At 38.7% G+C, this 23,692-nt stretch overlaps 1 protein-coding gene across 3 annotated transcripts in view; it reads right to left on the reverse strand.

Annotated features, from left to right (window-relative positions):
- dpp6a (dipeptidyl-peptidase 6a) overlaps window positions 1-23,692 on the reverse strand; it is a 350,399-nt gene that overhangs the window by 239,894 nt on the left and 86,813 nt on the right. Inside the window, exon 1 of one of the 3 annotated variants that reach the window (XM_036124848.1) lies at window positions 1,901-2,191. The exons of the other annotated variants lie outside the window; for them this stretch is intronic. Within the exon in view, the coding sequence (XP_035980741.1) occupies window positions 1,901-1,954 (54 nt within the window). The 5' untranslated portion in view covers window positions 1,955-2,191. Of the gene's footprint in view, window positions 1-1,900; window positions 2,192-23,692 lie in introns of those variants that run through there. 3 annotated transcript variants of the gene reach the window in all.

Here is a 23,692-nt window from a genome sequence, read left to right on the forward strand (position 1 = left end):
CATTGTTGTCATGATTTGCGGTTGTCAGGGACCACAAATGCAGCGACACGGGTAAGCTATACACAAAACTGACACTAAGGGAGAGATGCACGATCCAAGGTACCTAAAAACTAATAAATATGGGTTCTTGCTTTGAAATAATACACAGTGTTTGCAGAAATGGTGTTACAGTGGCACGTGTGTGGTATAAGTGGTCTCCTGGAGCTCAGGCCATGGAATTTGCAGTTGTAGCATTTCTGTGCGGAGGACACATCAGAAAGGCTACAGCATCAGGGGTGTACAAAGGAAATGCTCGGGAGTTAGTTGTTTATACTTCCAATTAAATCAAACTGCAAAACTACCTGACCCAGCAACAACGTAGCCTAACCACTTCTGATTCAACAATCGACAACGCACAAAAATGAGGTAGAGAATTAGAAAAGATGCCCAAAACCAAAGAGTCTTAGTATGCATCTTTATGCAGGGTTGTCCACATGCTGCAAGAAATAAATAAAAAAAAAAAAAAAAGTTTAATTAATTTATTATAACTTTACGTTTAAAAAAAACGTAAAATCCTACATCTTTGGCATAGAAGACACAAAATATCAAGCAAAAACGTATTTAGTGTGAAAGAAACATCTCCAGGAGAACACAAACAAAAAGTTTGTGATTACCAAAGAAGTCCCTACTGGACCAACACGCATTTCTACGCTCTGTTTCTGCACAGCTGAAGGTTTTGGAAAAATCTGTAAAAACAATAACCTGCCCCCAATCATAATAATCCTTCTGAGATCCTAACACTGGATAAAAGTATTCACAGTCAAAGCAAATGTTAATGTCTGTTACTGAAATATGTTCTAAAAAGAGTTTCTAATATATTATTAGTAAGGGCCCACAATGCTGCAGATGTGACCTTGATTTAAATTGTAATCACGCACCAAAGTGACTGAAATCTCCCACTTGAACTTCCCTTACTATTTCGTTCTTACTATTTCACTTTACCCCTACCTCTCTGTGTGTAAACGTGTCTTTGATGAATTCTATGCTTCAAATCATCTGTTTTAGTTTCAACTTGCTTCAAACTTCAATTATCGCCCCCGATATAAAGGCTCACGTTTGCGCAGCAGATCTTTTCCAGAGAGGTAAGTTTGACCCTTTTTTTTCCCCCTCCGCCAAATTACAAACGTCTGCTACCTGGGCTGTAGCTGTTCTACCTAATCTCCAACGCTGTTCTGTGCTACTGCACTGCTGCCTTTAATTATTTCACGTACACGTTGCCGCAAAAAAAAAAAAAAAGCCGGGAGGTATCAAAACTGTTGATTTCAGAGTCTGGCGATCAACCGCGAAACATTTGTGACATTCATCCTGCAGAAATCTGAAACCCAGGGCAGAATAAATTACAGAGGACGTTGCACGAGTAAACATGTGCCCCAAACCTCACCGAGCCCCTTTGACCCAAGCTCTCCATCAGACCTGCTTAAGCATAGGAACTTTAAAAGGGTTTGGGATAAAGACGGAAAACAAACAGAGGAGGGAGAGTGATGCAACAGGGAACAGTGGGAGACAGATTTATTCTAGCCTGAGGTGCCATAAGAAATGTCAAGGGAGTTATGAGGGAAAACCCTTCAGGGGGTTTAAACTCTTGCCATCAACATTGTTCCTGTCCAGTCTTTTTTTTTTTTATGTGTGATACAACATTCACATCGATGTGGCTCCACTGAGAGAAGAAGAAGACTTAAAAAGAGGTCCAGAAGTAAGACTTCACGTCAAACAAGCCACAACATGCTTTTGGATGACTTTGGAAGCAAGTTAAAAAAAAAAAAAAAAAACAGAGACATGCCTTCCTGTTTGTAATCGTATATACACAAGACTAAGAAAAAGAGACTTCAGTTCTGTGGTGTACACACAGAAATAGCCTTACCATTTTGGAGGTGGTGGTGGGATCAATCCTCTGAGTAACAATTAGCATTGACATGACTGAAGTTGCACCATAAACTCCTCACAACGCAGCAGTTCCGCTCTCCTTTTCTTTAAAAAAAAGAAAAAAAAAAAAGTCCTTAATAAGCAAGACTTCGCCGAAAGTGGGAGGATGACCGCCGCCCGTGACCAGCGCCGTCAGCTGGCTGCCGGAGTCAGAGCTCAGTCTCACATTTGCCAATCAAGCGCGAGCCAACACAGATAAAACGAGATACACGCCGATCCGTTCACTCAGACGGACTCTGGAAATCCCTTTCTCTCTCTTTCTCTCACTCTCTCTCCTTCTCTCTCTCTCTCTCTCAGGCGATCCTACCCTCCCCCCCTACCTACCCCCTTTTTTGACTTTTCTCAGCTTCTCGATCCTTCTCATCAGCGATTGTGGGGTTTATCAGTCAGTGTCTCCCCAGGATGTCATCTTCTCGAACTCTCACTTGTAGTAGCTGCATTCAGTTTGTGTGTTTGGCTGCGCGCTCCCACCCTACCAGATTCATTCTCAGGCTTCTCCCTGCTTTTTTCCCCCCCCCCTCCTCTTACTGAGCTCCTCCAGCACATGTGGCTGGCAGGATCGTTTTGTCAGGTTCCGCAACTCAACTTAATTGGACGCTCAAAAAAAAAAGAAAGAAGAATCTGTTGGTTTGGCCATGAGAGAGACATATGCCAGCAAGCATGGCCAAAACGGGGCTCTTTACATCTTCATCACTGCTTCGGGGAGAATAAGGTGTGTTAGCTTGGAGCTGGCAGGTGGGCAAAGAGGCAGAAAAACAGGAGGGAAGGGGAATGGAGGGAGGGAAGGAATGATGCACGAACAGACGGGATACAATGCCACCTCTGCCAAGTTGTGCAAGAGAATGTGCCGAAGAGAAGCAAGTAAACGTGCAGAAGTTGCTTCAGGAGTCTCGATGAGGTGTCTACGGCAGTCCATCAATACCCAGATCAATTTAATCAGTCTGTGCGATGGGATGTAATAAAGATGTGGCGATATCTCCGTGTCACAGATTGCACTTCACAAATTATCCCCACCGCTTTGGAAAAAATAAATAAAAAAATAAAATAATCGATCCCAAGCCTTGCCCAGAACCAATCTAAATTTATGTTGTGTTTATAGCTTACACCGTGTGTTAAGTCAAGTCCATGGATCTGAAAAGTTTCAATAAAAGTTGTTTATCAAAGTGTCTGGATCAATGTAAGCCCAACTCTGAAAACCTAGGTTTGGGTTTATTTTATCTAGAGAAGAACAACAGCAAGAAAAGTTGCAGCCATTGATGCCAGGATGTCACGGAAAAGCGCCAACCTTTTTTTTTTTCTCCCCCCGCAGCAACAGAAACAAGCAGAGAACAATGCAGAACCAACACTGATTCCGCTGCAATCATAATCACAAGTCATTTGCTCCAATAACACCTTTAGGTGTCTTCTGTTTGTACAATTAGGAGGGCCGAAGCAAGAGCACGACAAAAGATGCTTGTCATAACACCAATCCATCTCTTTACGCCCCTGGTAGCAACTTCCAAACACCTCTGGGTATCTGCCAATACGCAGTACTGATCTAATACCGACTCCCCTGATTTATATTCTGTAGATAACGCGACGTGTAAGCCCGCTGAACAGTGGTGGCACTAAAAAATGGACAGCATGCATGCTGTGACTGAATGAATACATGCATGGATACCCAATCCCATTAGCACGATATGGTCTGTGTTGGCGCTCGTCCTGATTCTTATTACGAGACTGGGAAGCCCTATTGGAGGACTGGTGTTTTTAAAAAGAATGGGCCGTTATTAAAAACTTCTGTAACTTTCCAACAATCTTTGTAACTTTTTCACTAACTGGGACATGAGTTTAGATGTAATTTTTCCACCCCTCTCTTGCCAGTACGGGCGTATTCCTGACAAGGTTGGTAGGGGGCAGTGCTCCATCTTCGTTAGTGAACTGGCAACAGGTCTGTGGGGGAGAACTGGAGTACTATAATAAAGTGTTCAGTGTTGTTGTTTGCTCTTCTTTCACAGAAAAATGCATTTGGTACCGCAACAACGGTCTGCACTCATTTGATCTGGAGGTAGCTGCTGCCATAAAGGGAACCTCTCATTCCTCCTTTTCTCCTTCCCTCCTCAGAATGAAAATCTGAGCCCACAGACTCCTTCAAGACAAGAGGAATTTCAGTGCTTCCCCTACTGCTCTACAAGGGGGGGCACCCCGCCAACAAAATTGCCTGCCCTCCAAGAAGGTCAGGGCATGTAGTAAATTATTATACTGCATGTCTGTGCGTGTTCATGGTTAATTTTATTAAAATGACCCTTTCTAAATAGCGCATCCTGAGCCATTTCTATCTCTAAGCTTCTGCATAATAAGGCGGACATGAGCTCACGGACAGTTACGCGCAGAGCTCAATTTTACGAATGCGTGCGTGACGTCACTATAAACTGCTGCGACTCTCAAGCTTCTGCAGCCTCTTCGCACCATGGACTGACTGACGTAGGAATATGTCACAAGAATTAGCCAATCAGTGTAAAACGTCTGCGGAGGGTCAGCGTGGCGAACAGTACAACCAGCTGTGCAGCCGCCTTTAATGTTTTCCCTAAGCCAAGTCATCGCTCATTTACTTTCAGCTCAGAGTCACCTGTGTGCAAACTCACACTCCCGCCAGGAGAGAGAGCGCTCAGAGTGGCAACTTATTTTTACCTGCCTTAGTGTAGGTTTCTGCTTTTTTGGAAACGGGCCCAGTTTCTGAGTATTGCGGCACTAACAAGTTAGCATCTAGCTACTAGCCGCAAAGACATTGGTGGAGTCTGTTCTGATTGGGGAACATGGGGCAGTCAACGCTAACCTGACTCAAGCCAGACGCATGACGCTCCGCCTAGCTCCACTCACATACATCTGGGACACCGCCATAGGAATTGCCTTTATTGAAGGCTGGGCCTTATCAAAAATTCTTGCATATGATTGAATAAGCCACTTGTCTGTCATCTTTATCGATGTGCTATTTCAACCACTCACACCGAAGCCAACCCGTGACGCTGATGAGAGCGACGCAGCGTCTGCAGCGGACGCGGGCGCGCCCCGGAAAACAAAACTTGCCAAATCCGGTCAGGAGAAGGGCGAAAACATCGTTTCCACCAACAAAAGCCTTCAGAGCCGTTCTCTGATGTTCTTTTAATGAAACAATATTAAGTAGATTGGACAACACAGAAGAAATAGCAGCATCAATGTTAACGCTTGCTTCCTCGACGAGCCGCCATTGCTATCAAAACAGTCTCACGTCATGGTCGCGTCTCCACTACATCACATCTATGAAACTCCAGCCCTGCGTCCTGATTGGCCAGACCATAAAATTGGTTGGAAAAATAATTTTCTATGGGCGATGTCCCAGATGTATGTGAGTGAAGCTAGGCGGAGCAACATACGTCTGGCATGAGTCAGGTTAGGTCAACGCTTAGATGACCAAAGATTATACCCGACAGAATTAGTATCGCTTATGTCGGGAGCGCAGGATCCAACGGGTCCTTTGTCAATTTTTTTCTGTTGTGTTACAACTTAAAAAAGGACACATTTGTTTGTTTCATGTGGTGCCCCGATTATTTCAATATACGAGGACGTTTGCGTGACATGAGGATGACCGTGTCTGTTTAAACCCGATTATTATAAGCATTAATGCTCATTATAGCATGTTTTCATCAACAGCCCAATGATTATTTTCAGATGTCCTACAAAAATACCATTTGCTTTGATTGTCGTAAATCATCAAAAGCTTTTCTGCTGGAAACAAGATTCTACCTTCCTGAGTCCATCCCTGAAAAAAATTGCTGCTTTATTTATTATCAGGGAAAAGGCAATTTTGTTGCTAGATAGACCCCATGAATGGATCAGAAACAGACCCCAAATGTAATAAAATGAGAATTGAATAAAGTTGTGCTCAAAAACATTATAAACTGACGCAGATCTAGAATTTAAAGAGATTGTCATTCAATCAAGAAGTAGGAAGGAGGAATGGCAGGTAGCCTTCAGAATATAACCATGTATCCATTTACACGATAGAGACAGAAAAGATGGATAAATAAGAGAAAGGTTAAGAGAGACAGAAGATAGCTGCTGGTATAAAGCTGCATTCTGTGGTATTATTAGAAAGTGGAAGAAACGCGTTCTTTGGATGTGGACAAAAGACGTGCTTTTACCTCTGATTTGCACATTATTAAAAGCCGTTCTGTGAAATTATTTCACAATTTCTTTGCTTTCTCTCATATGGTTGCCATTGTTAACCATGAAATAAGGATATAATTTAACAACGACACATACCATACACGAAACAACTGCCCACACTTGCCGCTAAAGGAAAGAGTAAATCTTCTGTTAATCAAAGGTGTCTGTTTTTGGACCACAGGAGAAAACCGTAGTACCTGGAGAAAAAGTCACACATGCAGGGAAAGAACAGGCAAATTCCCCAGAGAAAAGCCCCTGCTGGGACATAAACACATGATGTGGGAGGTAATGATGCTTATGAGTATGCCACCGAGTCGATGTAGATTCTCAGTGAACTGGAACATGACTGTCCCAAGTTCTTAAATATTAGGCAACTGGTCCTCTTTTCTTCTGTCACCCAGAAGGCTTTGATCTTTTGAACATGTGTTGGAAGTATCAGATAGCATTTCCAGTCATTATTCATCTTGACATTTCATTTAATCACATTTTCTCAGCCATTTTTTTATCCTATTAATCCTCTCGAGGGTTGGGGTAGTTTGGGCATATCCCAATAATGACCAAGCAGGAGGTAAGATACAACCCTGACTGGTCAGTGGTTCATTACTGGCCCAACAAAGAGACACATAAGACCAATGCATATGTGGAGTATAGTCTTTAGAGCAACTTAAAGTTGCCAACTAACCCCACACTAAAAGGAAACTTGAGTACAATACAGATAGAATATTTAGATTCATAGAGAGAGGCCCGAGTCAAGTTCTTTCAGCTGTGAGATTGTAAAGGTTCCCTCTATGAATAATTTATTGATCCCCAGACATTTTTTATTGCAACAAAATCAAATTTACTTTCTTAAGTGAAAGACTTGTGGGCCTTTAGCCCATTCAAAGGGTGAAGTAAAACAAATTGCCGTCACATTTAGAGATCAATTAGGAGTCCAATGGTTCTTGCTGGTTACTTTTCTGGAACCTGCCAGATACTTGCCATAACCATAAAGTAAAAGTAAGCATTGCCTGCAAATTAAATAACTTCTGAAAAAGCAGCCATTTAGTTTCAGGAAAGCGACCAATACGCTCCAGTAAAGTACCTGGTAAATTCTGGAAAAGGGAGCGAAAAGTTTTTGTAACTAGTATTTTCAGTGAAAGAGCCTCGTAAATTCTTGAAAGGTTCAAGAATTCACCAGGAAAACGCACTCTGATATTTAATCTCCAAGTCCCTGAAGATTACCTGGTAAGTTCTAGAAAAGTAGCCAAACAGTTCTGAAGAGTAAACTCAGTTTTATGGAGGCGATACTTTCTTTTGGTCATGAAAACATTGCAATCAATTGAAAAATTTTGGATTCAAACGTTGTAACCTGGACTTGTTTACAACAAATCAACGTTTGGAATATTTTTCCCATTCTAAATGGGAGCTTGGTCTTAAAGTTTTTAAAACTACTAAAGTAATAATTTTTACATTCAAATCATATTCCAGCATTTTCAAACCAATTACAATTTTCCCATCTGACCAGTCAAATAAGTGATACACTAAACTGGAGAATGTGAAACCAGGAAACCTTACTCGATGAATTCAGCCTGAAAACGTGACCTCCGAGCTTCACGGAGCAGCTGGCACCGACTCTTTTTTTCTAGGTCAGCCTTCATCACATTTTAAACTCATTTTTGGTAAATAATAGGAAAATCTTTTTTAGCTGACAATATGCACATCTTTCTCCCTGTGTGTCGGTGTTCGTCTGATTCATCGCTACAACTCTAGTATTTCAATATTTATTTATTTTTGACGAAATTAAGCAGGATTTAAAAAAAAAAAATTAACAGCAAACGCTTCCAACAGCAGAAAAAAGTATTTCACTTTTCACAAGAAGGTTTTTAATTGCTGAAAGAAGATATTATTTACAAGTATATAACATCAAGTCAAGAAAACTGGATTGCAAACAAACAAAAAAAAAAAAACAGGATGGTGAATTAGATGATATGTAATAAGAATGTTGGTACGAAATAAACTCTGAACTCAGGACTGTCGGAGCAACACTTGAGGAGATATTTCTGTAAAAGCTCCGCAGGTCCATCTGGTCCCTCAGAGAGGTCTGGATCAGGTGCTATCCAACGATTTTTCATTTTGATGTCAGATGTTTCATTTCACACAGAAAGTTATGGCTGCTGCCACAGGAGGAGAGCATTCACTCAACCCGCAGTGATTGAATTCAAACGGCTCATATTTTCTAGTTTAGAGACTCAGCGGACTGTGTGAGTAGTTGCATTTCAAACACGAATTCAAAAGGAGCAGAGCTGACTTGGGTGACTGAGTTTCTTGTTTGGAATAGTGTTAATGAATAAATGCCTGGGCTTTTGTGAATAAAAGAAAAACACTGGATAAAATCTATCCAATTAAAACACAGTCGTGGACAAAATAAGTTCGGGGAACTTGAAGGAGAGGTACAATCTAGACCCTAATTGAGACACATGCACACCATCGATGGAAATGGAAAATAATTCAAATTGCAAAATACCAGCAATCATGTGTTACAAGCAGCAGCCAAAGCCTGTGAAAATCAGTCAAAAGGAGAGAGTGAAGGTCATCAGATACAGGAGAAGTCTCATGGGTGCTTTAGATGGCATTACATGTGCTAAACAGTTTGGCAGGGATCGTATTGAGTTTTTTTTTTAATGCCTAGCTGGTGTATATTGGTCAAATTCCTGGCATGTGGGATCTACAAGTGTCATGTCAGGCCAATGGTAAACAAGTCCAAACTAAAAATGTGACCTTCACACTGTTAGATGTTAGACACTATTTTTTGATGTGACTCACTTTGCCCAATGTTGTCCCTTTTAGACAAGGTGGCTCCTACACATTGGTGGTATGCATGCGTACCAAATTACAACCAAATTGGACCATCCCTGCTGGATACATGAAGGTTACCATTCATGATCGGAAAGCCTACAGTTTTTGAAAGTTATGTTGTTTTAAAACTAATTTCTCTGACAGTTAAAAAATCTTTAAAGGTAGGTTTTTATAAAAAGGAATCTGCGTGACCATATATGGAGTGATTACATATGGTGGGGAACAACAGAGACATTCTGTCTATTGCTGAATGTAGGAATTGATCAACAGAATAAAGACATTTCCAGCAGAAACGTGCCAAATAGATGAGCCGCTTCTTCCTGGTAGCACGTAAAGGATGGAGTGAGCCCTCTTGCTTTTCCAAAAGAACAAGGAATGCATGGAGAAAATAGGTGGCATTGTTTTAGGGAACAAAAAATTTTTGTTTATCGTCTTTCAGCACAAAACGTCTGCCGAGGTCCTTGGATAAAATCATCAAATAAACCAGAGGTTCCCAAAACTTTTCAGCCTGTGACCGACTTTTGAGTGGGTGGGATTTATTTCCTTCTTTTTTTTTTCCTTGGAGGGGGGAGGGGTTGGGGGCAGATTACAAGAATAAAGATGTAGAATTAAGAGAATTAAGTCGTATTTTTTTATAAGAACTCTTACAGATAAGTGCAGCCTTCCCCTGTGTTAAAATGAGGAATCTGTGAGGTGTACTCTGGTATCAGTTTCACAAACAAAGAAATAAATTGTTTTAGGACCTCAGCATCAATGCATGGCGAACCCCAAAGGGGGTTCAGACCCCCACTTTGGGAACCCCTGAAATAAACCATAATCCTCTGAGATAAGGGAGATAAATATGAGTTCCATCAATGATTCCTGTTCCAAACTCTGACATATGATCTGCTGCTAACTTGACTCAGTCTCTTAACTTTCCTTTTAACCAACACATATGTAACACTAGCTTGTTCAACACAAGAACAAAGACTGATTATGTATAGGAATTTCAGCTGCTTCCATTCACAGCAGCCGTTTATTACACAACCACTGCTGAAACAATTGATGGGAGAAATAGGAGTCATGCGTGCCAATCAGTTTTTTCCTAGTGAATCAAAGGGAGCTTGGAATCCCCACAAAACGCTTTTAAATTCCTGGGTATGGTGCCGGTCTGTTACATTTCACAGCTACTACCTCTTGCGCAACAGTTCTGCTATCCCCCTGACACGTTGAAATTGCCAAATAAATCTTTATTGTATAAACTTGCACTCAAGCTGAAGACTGCCACTGTTACTTTATGATGTACTGAAACCACTGCTTGGCTTTTAATGCATGCCTTCACTCTTTGGCAATCTGGGTGTAAAGAACAGATTTCTTAGTGATGTTCTTTAAAAATATGTCTGCATTTCTGTCATGCAAATTAATACAAATACTGTTGAATGCAATCTTGAACTTAAGTAAAAATTATCTTAACTCTCTTTTTTCCCCTCTACTCCATTTTTGTCACCTTTTCTCCCTTTCAGCATTTTGTCTCTTTTTCTCTTCCTTTATTTCCGGCTTATTTTTCCGTTTGTGTCCATTGAATTTAAAATAATCCCAGAATAAAGGTTTTGACTTTATATATATATATATATATATATATATATATATATATATATATATATATATATATATATATATATATATATATATATATATATATCTCAAGAAGAACACTTTGGCGAAAGCAGTAATGCTAAGACAGCAATTCTTAATGCTACACTGCCAGACAGGACACTTTAGAACAACAAAATAAAGTGATTTAAAAAAAGAAAATGTGTAAAAGTTATATCCTTTTTTAGGATTTGTTCAGTATTCAAAGATATAGTTAAGGCTGAATAAAACTTCTAAAAACAAAACAGTAACAGCCAAACGAACCAAAACCTTGTTAGAGATTCAATATGAATATGCAGTATATTACTCCCACTTTCACAAATATAACTTTGTTGTGCTTAAGTTGTTGATTTAAAAAAAGGTAAAGAAAAAAAGTCAGCTTTTTTTAAATTACATCACTACACAGTTATTTTTTTCCATTATCCCAGGAATCCTGAAAACAAGGAAAGACAGTGTCAAGACTTCATGTGGTCTGAGAAAAAGAAGAGCAGCTGCATTCAACCGGTAAAGCAGGATTGGATGGAGCAAGCTGGACTAGATTAGACTACTCTTTTTAGGGAAGAAAAATATAACTTAGAATAAACAACAAAATGTCATGAAATGGATGTAATAGTTTTGTAATATTTTTAAACCCATTCTTCCCACGCTTAACGCCCCCAAAGCAGGAAGCAAAGCCCCGCCTTCTTGAATTCATCTCAATGAATATTGACCATAATGCAGAACAAATCCATTCCCAAATAGGCTTCCTACTTTTTGATTAGCTAGCAGTTCAGCATTGTTCTAATTCAATCTGACTTCTGAATTGAATCTGTGTTGCAGCTTTAGTTAATAACTTGACATTCAGCGTGTGGCTCTGTGCTATTTAGATAAGTGAGGCCACTTCTTTGAACACCCAGATGATTCTATGCCAAATTGCTCCATTGCTCATAATAAAACATATGTCCAAACCACTCTGTGCCATTATATTTCGGTACAATTGATACTAATAGGACTATCAGAATGTAATGCCAGGTTTATCTGTACAGGGAAGGGGGGGGGGGGGGGGTAGAAAGACGTCTACAACTGCATGCAGTTCGGGGGTTTTGAATAAAACATGACATTTTTGACTTTGCTCCAAGTGTATTCTCTTTTGTAGCGTATTTCAGCAACCACAGAGGTACTTTATAGAAGAACAGGGTCTGTAATTGACTTTAAAGAAGGCTCCATGTGAAACGCTCAAGGAAATGTTTCTTCTTTGTTACACTGAGTACAAAGATTGACACTTAAGGAAGTATCAAAATCCCAAAACATGGAGCAGCATCATAATACGGCGAGGCTCGGCCTGCTTTTTATGCTGGGCTGAGCGTTTTCGAAAAAAGAAAAAGCGTTTTAGTGTCATGAAGCACTTCAATCAATCATGGCTGGGAAAAGCGGAGACGGATGGAACTCGCCGTGCGCCTGGTTCTAAGGGGCATAGCGAAGCAATTCTGTCCATCCTAATGACAACCCAGTACAAATATGGATTTAACAGGAACCCTGCACATATTATTTCTGTGGACCAGACTTTAAAGCTTACTTATAGGCTCTGAACCAGACTTAAATGTGTGAAACTCATCAAGCACACAAAATCTCGGTCCAAGGACAACGGCTGGCCTCTGCTCAGACCGAACAGAACATCTATTCGGGTTGTGTTCAGAAGGTAAGAGATGTTTAGGCCAGGTAACTGTTGAAACATTGTCCATTCAGAGAAAAAAAATGATTATATGATATGTAAAATACAAAGCAGATTTTGTAATTTAAAGAGAACAGCCGGGTAAACATTCCCCATGCAACACATTGTGTGTAGTGAGTTACCTATTTACAGCACTCAAAATCCCAACTGTAGTTTATCACCCACTGCATTGGGTAAACCTTGTTAATTCCAAATGAATTTACTGTGATGTTTATTTTGAGATTATTTGAATCATGTGAGACAGTTTGTTATCCTAGAAGTAGTTATGGGAAGCTGGGTAACATTGTTACAGTTCTACTTGGTAAGATGGTATAGAGGGGCCTAAAGTGTGGCAAAAAATATCAATAATATTACACCATCAGCAGTAGCCAGGCGTTTTATATCCCTAGCCATACAATCCCCCTATTACACCACTGAAGGCCTTAGAAAATGCCGTACAAAGTCCAGTTCCCACTCATAGAAAAAGCTCTGCACACTTTAGTTGTGTTACAGTCTCAATCTTTGGCTTAACGATTTCTAAAGATTTTATTTCAAACTTTGACTACATTTGGAGAAATCTTATTCTGTACAGAGTGGACGGCCTTAAATTGGAGGGTAACAGTGCTGCTATGTAAAACAGTTTATTGTATTTAACTTATCCTGATGTTAAATCTTTTTTTTTCCAGAGGTATTAAAATTGTCTTAAGTTGTGTCCTCGATGTTCATTGATCATTTCTGTATTTTTATAAAAACAATTTACCATGAAAGTTGGATTCAGACATCCACCTAGCTACAAAATTCTGAATAGACGCAATATCTGTTCTGAAACTACAACTGAATTCAATAGAATATTAACATTTTCAATTGATAAGTCACATTTTGATTTTCCCTCTGGTTTGAATTTATCTTCAAATTTCTTTCCCAATTATTCTGTGCCCTCATGTGACCTTCCAGTTAACAGATATAATTCCCTCATGGCTGGATTTTTAGATGACATTGTGCCTCTTCATTAAAAAAATATTTCTGGTATTGCAAAATCACCTTGGAGAAATATGGAAGGAGGAAGCACACTTAAAAGTTCATGTTGCCAAGCTGCAACGAGGGGATGCAAGATCAAATTATCTTTGAACTGTTGCAGTTTACAAAATGTTACAAAAAAAAGAGTATCACAAAGAGATAAATATGGCCAGAAAACATTATTTCTCTCAAATCATCTCTGTTAACTGCGATAATAGTGAGGTTTTGATTAACACTACAGACAGGCTTATTAATCCTGGAAAATCTACTCTGACTGAGTTTCATTTTGTTGAGAAATGCAATGACAATGCATCTCACAAAGATGTGTAAGATTAGAAATGGTGCTATTAACACCATGTCTGGTTCGTACGCCTCTCCTGTCATGCAAATCGCTTAATCTAATACAACTCTATTCTATTGCTTTCCGATGAATGGACATCAATTAATAGATATTATACTCCAATTAATCTTTGCAACTTGTGCGTTGGACCCAAAACCCAGCAATCTGTTAAAAAATGTCCCTGTTTGTTTGGAAAAAGATGAAACTGAAATTGTCAATTCTTCATTAGTCTCTGAGATTTTTCCTTGCACTCTATAAAACATGCAATTGTAATATCCTTCTAAAAAAAATAATACACAAGTCCCCCTTGCCTTGGATAACTATCGACCCATTTCCAACCTACCATTCCTAGGTAAACTACTTTATGCATTTTCAATCTGAAACAGTTCGACACGTTCCATTCTGGGTTTAGAGCCAACCATAGTACAGCAACAGCACTTGTTGAAGCTGTTAATCTGAAATAAGTCCTGACCGATGTAAAATCTCTACGCTTCTTGATCTTAACACAGCTTTTGACAATGCTAGACTCCTTAGGCACCTTCAACATCACATAAGTCTACATGTTCTTAAAGCTGCAGTAAGGATTCCTGAGAAAACCGTGGACTTTGCCTGAAAACTGGAACAAGCACACCTTACAGGTCCCTCCTCTTGCTCTCTGCTATGCTACAGCCCTCCTTCCACACCTCCTCCCCCATAACGGAGCCTCCAACGTTGAACCAAATTTTTTTCGGGTTCAGATTAATTCTTTCTTTTTAGATTGCTTATCATGACGGGTCCTCCTCTGTTTACCAGTCTTTATTATCTGAGCAGGTGCCACTGAAGAAATTAGCAGTTTCCCGGTAACGTTAGGTTATTTCTCTGCCTAAGACATTCCTCCTGGCTTGGGTTGGTTGTTTCTGAGTGGAAGACCACTGGGAGGAGACATAGCAGCTTAATATTTTTCCACAGGTTATCAGTCTCTTACTTTACTGCAGGACATAGTGAATTTAAATTTTGAATTAAAAATTATCCTCATATGTAAAGCCCTTAATAATCAAGCTCCATCATATATCAGAGCTCTGATTACCCCGTATGTTCCTAACAGAGCACTTCACTCTCAGACTGCAGGTCTGCTGGTGGTTCCTAGAGTCTCTAAAAGTAGAATGGGAGGCAGATCCTTTAGCTATCAGGCTCCTCTCCTGTGGAACCAACTCCCAGTTTTGGTCCATGAGGCAGACACCCTGTCTACCTTTAAGATGAGGTGTAAAACCTTCCTTTTTGACAAAGCTTATAGTTAGAGTGGCTTAGGTTACCTTGAGCTACCTCTGTAGCTATGCTGCTGTAAGCTTAGGCTGCTGGAGGACATCAGGGTCTATTTTTCTCAGTCTGCTGAGTTCCAGGAATTTCCTAAAGCTGAGAGAGGACATAACCGGGATTCTTATTGTGGGTCCTTCCAATGGGTCCTGAAAAGATTCTCAGTTAAACCACATAGACTGCAACCTCAATTTTCAAAAACACATTCGTAATGTAGCCATCATTGTCTATCACCTTAGAATAATTTCCAAAATCATATTCCTCTTGTAATAGCACGACTTATACAAACACATTCATGCCTTTATTTCTAGAAGATTATACTATTGTAATGTGCTTCTAGTTGGAACAACAAAGCAGTTCCTCAAAAATCTTCAGCCGATCCGAAATGCTGCAGCTTGGCTTCAAACTAAAACAAAACGGGTTCTAGCATTTCATTCCTATTTTAAATTCCCATTACTGGTTACCAATTATAAAGGATTGATTTTAAAATACTTGTAATATTTTTTTTAAAGCTTAAAATGACTTAGCGCCTTCTTACTTTTCTGACATGCTCATTGATTATACCAGACAATCCATTAAGGTTTTCTAGTGAGAATCTTCTGGTCATACCTAGAATCAGTTCTAGACCAGCTTGGCTCCTTTAATCATAATGGACCGGCTCTTCGGAACACCCTCCCTCCTCAAGACCTTAGATTAGTTTCAACAGTGTCCTACTTTAAAAGCAGACTTAAGACTTATTTATTTTTCTAAAGCGTAGGCTTATGTTTTTAGCTTTGCAAATCCTTACCCCTTCTGTTTTTTTTTATCATTTCTTATTTCAGATTTTATGGGATTTCATCTGTGCATGTTCCTTTTTTCTCTATGTATTACATTTTTATTGTTTTTATTGCTGTTTTATGTGTATTGACTGCTTTTATTTTTATGTTCTTCCTAGCCACTGAGTCTATGATTGCCATGTGAAATGGGCTTTAAAAATAAACTTGACTTGACCTAATATAAGGCAAGATGGATCCATGCTTTCATGTTGTTCAGGTCATTTTCTGCTGAAATGTTGATTCATGGCCCAGACAACATTTTTCCAATCTTTTGTTGTCTCGTTTTAGACAATCTGTGTGAGTCTAAGCCTCTGTGGTGTTCAACCGCTGATCGCTATGTGCTTCAAGGTTTGAAACGTCGAGCATTTAGAGAAGCCATTCCAAACATCTTGATTGTAACAAGTTGTTATTTGAGCTACTCTATTAGTTTGCTCATTCTCCTAAAACATCAACAAGCATTTTCGTCCACATAACTGCCTCTTGGAAAATCTGTCCTGTTTGGGCCATTCCATGTAAACCACATAGCCATCCTTGAAAATCACAGCAAATCAGCAGTTTCAGAAATAGACAATAGAAATATCCTTCATGGTGCCATAGTGGTGAAATTCAGGTGTGCCTGCAGGAAAGTGAAAAGCAGAATGAGGCATAAAGACACACAAAAAGGTAAAAACAAGATAAAAGAAATTAGAACAAGAGACTATACAGTGAGGGTAAACTGACCACATAAGAAAAATAATACTGCAGTCATTAAAAATGGCATACTGAGAGGAATTGTGCAACTGACTAGGGTGATTCAAAAAAATTGCAAAATGTGTATGCAATTATGCCTAAAAAAAACAACAAAAGATCTTTTAGGAAAATAAAACAACTGCAAAAACAGCAGCAATATAAACACTTATTGAGTTTGTCGGGAGCAGAGTTGTTCCCAACTCAGACCAGTTGGTCTGGTACTGACAGCCGTACCACAACCTTACTAAAACTATTTTTCTTTCCCATTCTCATGCTTGGTTCACCACGTCTAGACACCTGACTGCACTGAGCTAATGTCATGCAATTGACCCATTCACTGATTGGTTTTATCAAAGAATTGAACAAATGACTGCAAAATACATGTACGGAGGTTAAAATGAACTGATAATGAACCGCCACCAGCTAAGCTTACCAATGAGCAACTAGGCCACTTGGACTGTGGCCTACCTGTACGGGACCATTGGGGACCAAATTCATTTCATAGCTATAGCGTAAAACACATTTTTGGGCAGCTGTAATTGAATTGACCAATGACCTGAATAGCGGGAAAGCCTATGATGAAGAAGAAAACTCTAAGAAGAAGAATTGTAAAGATTCACACGTTTGGCTGGGGAACTCACTTGGAGCCAAATCTAAATAAGTCAGCAAGCCTTCATTCTGGTACACCCTGCTTGTGTTTATATGATATGCAACGGGGTGATGCTTGGTACACAATTATTAATTACTAATGTTAGGTAGCAGTCTAAATGCAAAAGTGTCTGGATTACGTTACCTACTCCTTCAGTCTTCTATACAGTGAACATGATAAGTGAATTAAACTGTGGCGTATTACAGAGGTCACTAAATATGATGTTTTTTGCCTTTACAAGCGGCTTCGTTTTCATGTGAAGTCATCACAAGGTTCAGAAAACATTTCTCCAAGGGTGGAGTGGCCACTTCTTAATTGTCTTAAGGTTTTTATGCTGCTTGATAATGAACTGCAACATGTTCTGTTTTCTCAGTGATTAAAATCAATCCTATTAATAAGGTTTATGGAATTTCCCCTGTCGGCTGAATACATTGAAAGAAGGCAAAAGAATACAGGTTATGACGGATTACTTTTGGGGAATAAGCATAAAGATGCAAATGTGAGAATGTGTGTGTGCTATACGAGTACAATGCAGCGTAAGTCTTCAGGCACTAGGCTTTGCTGCACGGATCTGTTGTAGATCACCATCACACGAGGGAAATATTGGTACGCATGTTACTTAGGGACGAGATCCCTCTTCTTCACTTTAATCAAAGCAATACTTCAACATGTAGCGATAACACTGCTTTCCCACATGAAGCCGCACTGTCATGGCTCTCAGAGGACTTTTAACTACGTGCTAAATACTGAGAGCAGTAGCAAGTAGGCGTCCTCTACTCTGTGTTTTAATCTAAGATATACTGACATTTATTTTAGTTGGAGGAAATGAAAAGATATCTGTGTCCTTTTATGAGATGTAAGTGGAAGGGATAAACATCTACTGGTAACTTTATGTTTATAAAACGTTGAGGTTTACAAATAAAAAGTGGGATTTTTTATTCAAATCAAATTCCCTTAGACAATTGCAATCAGGAAGTCGTCTAGCTGTTCAGTGCACTCCCGTCACAAAACCATTCTTCTTAAGTCTGGCAAAAACACTTTCTGTCATTAACTGTGAAAACCACCAGAAACAAGGCAAGTTTATTTATAGAGCGCTTTGCAGTAACAAGACGATTCAAAGTGCTGTACATGAATAAAAACAACAATAATAAAAAAACAGAGGAAAGAAAAACATTACAGAGGAAAACATGTTGCAGTGGAATAGTAGCAGTAAGTTAAGATATAAGACAAGTTGGGCTACAAACTTCAACATTAACATTTAAAGGCAACTCTAAACTAATAGCTTTTTAACCTTGATTTAAAGGAACTCTCATCTCCATTTTGTTTATTAGGTTGCTCTTAAAAGGCTTATTTATAATGTCAGAATACTAAAATATAATGAGAGGAGAGGCATGGACTGGACACACTTTTACTTTTGTGGCCACATAAACCTTTTGGCTTTTTTACCGTAAGAAAAACCAAACAACTCCAACAGGTTAGGTGAAAATGTACTCTTCCCTGGTGTGCGGAAGCCCTCAGGGTTGTTTGCTTAGTTCCCTCCAATTTCTCATGTGTACTTATGAGCCATTTGCTGTGGTTTTACAGCATCTTTGGTAAGTTACATGTTAAAGTCTGTTTTAGCACCCTCGTAGATTTGTAGAGCCTTTTGATACAACCCAGGAGTCTTATTTGTGAAGCTGGCGTACGCAAAAAAAAAGGGAATAAATATTGTGTATGTCCCTTTTCACACAAAGGCAGGGACCTCTAAAGAAAATCTTGACATCAGAATGTGGGGACCATCATGCAAACTCTCATCCACGTGTGCGCTAGTTTTGGAGACGGGGGAAACTGCCGACGCAGCAAAGCGGTGAATTGGAACCACACCGGATCATGATTCCTCTCAGACGTTCAGTTTCACTCCATGTCAGACTTTAATCATAGATTGACTTTATCACTAGCATTAAAAACCGCAGTGTTATTCCTGCTTGCACTGGTGAGCCACAACTATACATAAGAACCTTTCAAGTTAATAAAAAAATAGTTTATAAACCAAATTATATCTTAAATCAAAGTCTGTACATTCTGTCAGTTTTCTACCATCACGTTTCTCTCCCCAGTGATCACCAGGGTGATGTCTAACACAGATTTTAACAAGGTAATCACGCTGATTGTTGTAAACGTTTAACTACGGGCTCATGCATAATGCTGTGTGATGGATGCAGCAGGATGGAAACTGATTTTTTTTACATCATTATCCATAAATATCAACATCCCGTTCATCTTCTTTTTTTAAAACCTCAAAATAGACATAACAGGGTGTTTCTTTAACGATGACAACATATTTCCTTCAGTAGATCTTTATCAAAAATTATAACTTGTCTTTTTTTCAAAAGCCCAGGCAACATTTGATGGCTCTTTAGGCTGTAAAGCTTGCAGGCCCCTGGACTAGAGCATTGCATTCCCCTATAACCTGCAGCGGACAGTTTGCTCCAGATGGATTGTGCTTTGTTCAGATGCAAATTTGGAAATCCAGGTTGGGTACAGTTTTGATAATACTTGCAATCAACCTGTTCTCATTAAGTCTATTTCTAAAATTTCCATCATTAACTAACATTTCAAATGCCATCTTCAGCCTTCAGAGTCTGAAATCAAGATCTCAGGTGGCTCTTTTCATCTTTAATCTTAAGAAAAAGTGCATTCCTAAAATCCCCTTTCTCTTTGACTCTGTCCTTTCCAGCTGTTTGAACCACATACACCCTGTTAAAACATTTTTAAAAGCCTTACAAGGACTAAAATGTTTTTATTTCACAGTTTTCTTTGAGCAAACCCTCCACTATACGCATTGGCCCCAGTTAAGGAAAACATTTCAGTATTCAGAAAATATTACTTTATCAAAAGGCCTATTAAAAAAAGAGCAAATCTCCAAACTGCTTTCAATAAAACAATCCATCTTCAGAAAGAGAGAAGCTCCTTTTGACTAACGGCATTTTAAAAACGCCTTTTGCCTGACGCAGAAGGGCAAAGCAATTTAACCACAAATAACTCGAAACCGTCACTTGATGTAAGGAGGCTTGAACTAAAATGCAGAGATATTAATTCATGTCATCAGCTTGTCAAAACTGAGATTTAGGGAAGAGAAGACCATTTCATCTATGTAACATCCTGCCATCCCGGTGATGGACTGATAATGGCACAGAATTAATACTTTGATTCCAAAAACAAACCATTGAGGATCTATAAAAACAGACAAACCCAATGAATCCCTCTTTTTTCCAACAATACTTAGTTTGAATAGAAGTCATACGCTCAAGCTTGCAGCCTCTCCTCCATTTGGCGGCTGATCAGACCGGGAGACAGAAATCTGGGAAATATGATTGATGATGACCTGAGCCAATCAGGTTGTTCAGGCAGGAGAGGCCAGGACTGTGACAGACGGGGGGACATGTGTACTCTGTTTAATAATGTAAGGGGCATGTCATACAGCGACTCAAGGTAAATGGCAGGCGGACCAGAAGGGAAAATTTAATTTTTCCACAGCAATGTCTGGCTCAAGCTGCTGATGCGATTCCCTGCCTCTGCTGGGCCTTAGTTGACTTTAAGCTAGGAAGAAAAGGACAAATAAAGAAAAAAAACTAGCAAATTAATCCACATTTTAAGAAGGTTTTAAGCTAAAGAAGAAACTGTTTATTTATGAGCGTAGATTCACGTTGTAGGAGACTTCCTTTAAAATGTTACCTTTGAACCTGCCAAACAAAGGACTTAAAAAACATTAAAATGAACAGTTGCAGTTTTTCCCATAAATTACAATGTTAAGATTTAAATATATTTTCCCATTTTAATCAGTTACCAAAAGCTAAAACCCGTGTCGAGTCCATATTTAACTAAAATAAGCCATCAACAATGCAGTCTACTCAGATTGTTGCTTATGAAAAAGATACTTATATGGATACTTATTCAGATACAACTGTGATAAATCCAAAACTGATGGTGGCAGAAGAAGACAGTAAAAGTGTTTTAAAACTTGAAAAAAAAAATAGCTGATGGGATTCCAGTCAGTGAACGGCCCCCTTCCCAGGAAAACCAGGTGGCGGTAACAGAAACAAGCTTTGGTTAGAAGTTGTTACAGGGGAAAAGAAGCCCATCGTATCTGTTAAGTATAAGGCAGGAATTTAAAACGAAATAACAGGAAGCATATACCTTTGTTGAAAAGTAGTGTCTAAGTCAAGATATTTGTTACGGTTGATTACAGCAGCAAAAATAAAAGTGAGAGCAAGATTTCCTGTAGATAACAGACAGGCTGAATGGAGAACAAAGCATTTGCTCTGTCTTCTCCTCTTGAGCTCTCAAACGTAAGACAAGTGTCTTGATTCTCTGTGTAAATAACACAAAATATTTATAGTGATAATAGCGCTAATCGCTAACACAAGATGTGCAGATCGTGTAAAAAGTCAACTATAATAATTACATCTTGGTACAATAAAACCCTTAACCTCATGGTAGGAAAGCTAAAATAAATATTTTTGAATGCTGCTCTTAATCTATTAAGCTATGTTACAGTTTTTAAACAAAATGGTATTTTACACAAAATATATATATATATATATATATATATATATATATATATATATATATATATATATATATATATATATATATATAATTGAATTAATAATTTTTAATAATTTTAATTTATTTTATCAGTGCAGTTTTTTTGAAGCATCATTATTTGTCATTTGAATTGCCAGTTTTGAATTTCATTTGTGGCATGACTTGATTCATATTTTCTTTCTGAAAACTACACTTCTAACAAACATTAAAAATAAAAGGAGAATTACATTTCATCTGCAGGTTATTTTATAGAGGTTGTCATGTTTTATCCTGCAGAAAGTGGAGAGATGACAAGATTATTTCAATTCAGATAAAGCGTGTCTGTCCTTGATCTAATTTTGTATGCAAGTCAAAAATAAAGTGCATTAAAGTCAATTTGTTGATGTGGTTAAAGACCAGTTGGATTATTGGTCGGAGAGGAGGACAATAGGACTGATTGGTGCATTACTTATAACCTTATACTACAAACTACACTGCATTATGTTTAAATGCTCTGCAAATCCAAAGTCATTTGAATAGGGATAAGAAGGAAGACAATTAGTAAATAAATGCTCTGTGTTAATCAATGGCAGAGTTCAGGAATGTAAACTCATTCATGTGACAAATAAAATAGTATAATTTATCTTATATCAAGTTGTTATGATGGAAAATAACTTTAAATTCTATTTCAAGCATTTTATCCAACATAAATATGTTGTGTAATGAGAAATTCTTAATGCCATTAGAAGGTTTTTTCCCTTCATTTTGTTCGTTATCAAGGTTTTCTTATACATTTTGCTTTGTTAGGATTAAAAGTACTTTTCTTTCATTTCTACATTCCCTTCTGCGGCAGCATTTTAAAATTTTCACTCCTTCTCTGGGACCAACACGTTACATCATCTACTTGTTAAACACAGCTTGCGGTTTTATTTAAACTGTAGAAGCTCATGTTTTTTTTTTGTTTTTTTTGGGGTACAAGCAGATTACTGGTTTCATCGTCTGTAATGTCAAATCCTCTCAAAACCACAAGAATTTAGCAACATCCCCTTCTCCGCCTGCTGCTGTCAGTCAGCTCTGCATGTTGACTTATTGAGAGGAGGCACCATGAACAACCAAAGCATTTGGGATCAGCTCTAAAAACCGCCCAATAAGTTCCATAAAAGTAAAACGAACCTCTTAAACCGGGCATACGCTTTACAATGTTTTTTCCCTTTTTGGGCCGATTCTTCAGTCGTGAGAGTTTCAGCTGGGCGATTAGCCTCCCACGACCACCTCCCAATCAGGAATTGTACGGTTGGCTGAAAATCAAACATGTTTGAAATTCAGTCGGCCCTCCTGAGGGGATCGTGAGCGCCTCCTGCTGTTGAAGCAGAGCTACGAGCCGATTTCCCCCAACCTCGCGCACTTCGCATGCGCAAACAAGGGAATTCTTCTTCTTCTAAACACAGGAGTGGAGAGATGCATGATGGCGGTACGTGTGACATGGAGTCAAACTACAGAGGAGCAACTGGTAGAATTGCCAAGGCAGCACGTTTCATTCTAGTGAGCCTCATATTTAACAGTGAGCATTGTCACTACCCGATCCGTACCGGTAGCACAATCCGTACCATCAGCTCATTTGCGGGTGCGCGAACAGAATAACTTCCGGTGGGAAATATTTTGATTTCTTACTTTTTCATTCTTTTGTATTTTTTTGAGGCAGGGGTTTCTTTTTGTATATCTTTGTATGCATATTCTAAAAAATAAACAACAGAAATGCATAAAAATGTTTTTTGTTTTTTTTAATAGCAAAAATGTTTCCCAGTTGTGGCTAGGGAAATAAAAATATATAAACCATTTCAGTACATAAACCCCCAGCTATAAACAAATATAGGAGTACAGAAACGTATTTGATTTAGATTTTTTTTTTTTAAGTTTTTTTATCATGTATTTGATTTGCATATGTATGTATTTTGTGCTTAATAAATATATTTTAATAA

Source organism: Fundulus heteroclitus, chromosome 21 (assembly GCF_011125445.2).
Source record: "Fundulus heteroclitus isolate FHET01 chromosome 21, MU-UCD_Fhet_4.1, whole genome shotgun sequence".
Taxonomy (NCBI): domain Eukaryota; kingdom Metazoa; phylum Chordata; class Actinopteri; order Cyprinodontiformes; family Fundulidae; genus Fundulus; species Fundulus heteroclitus.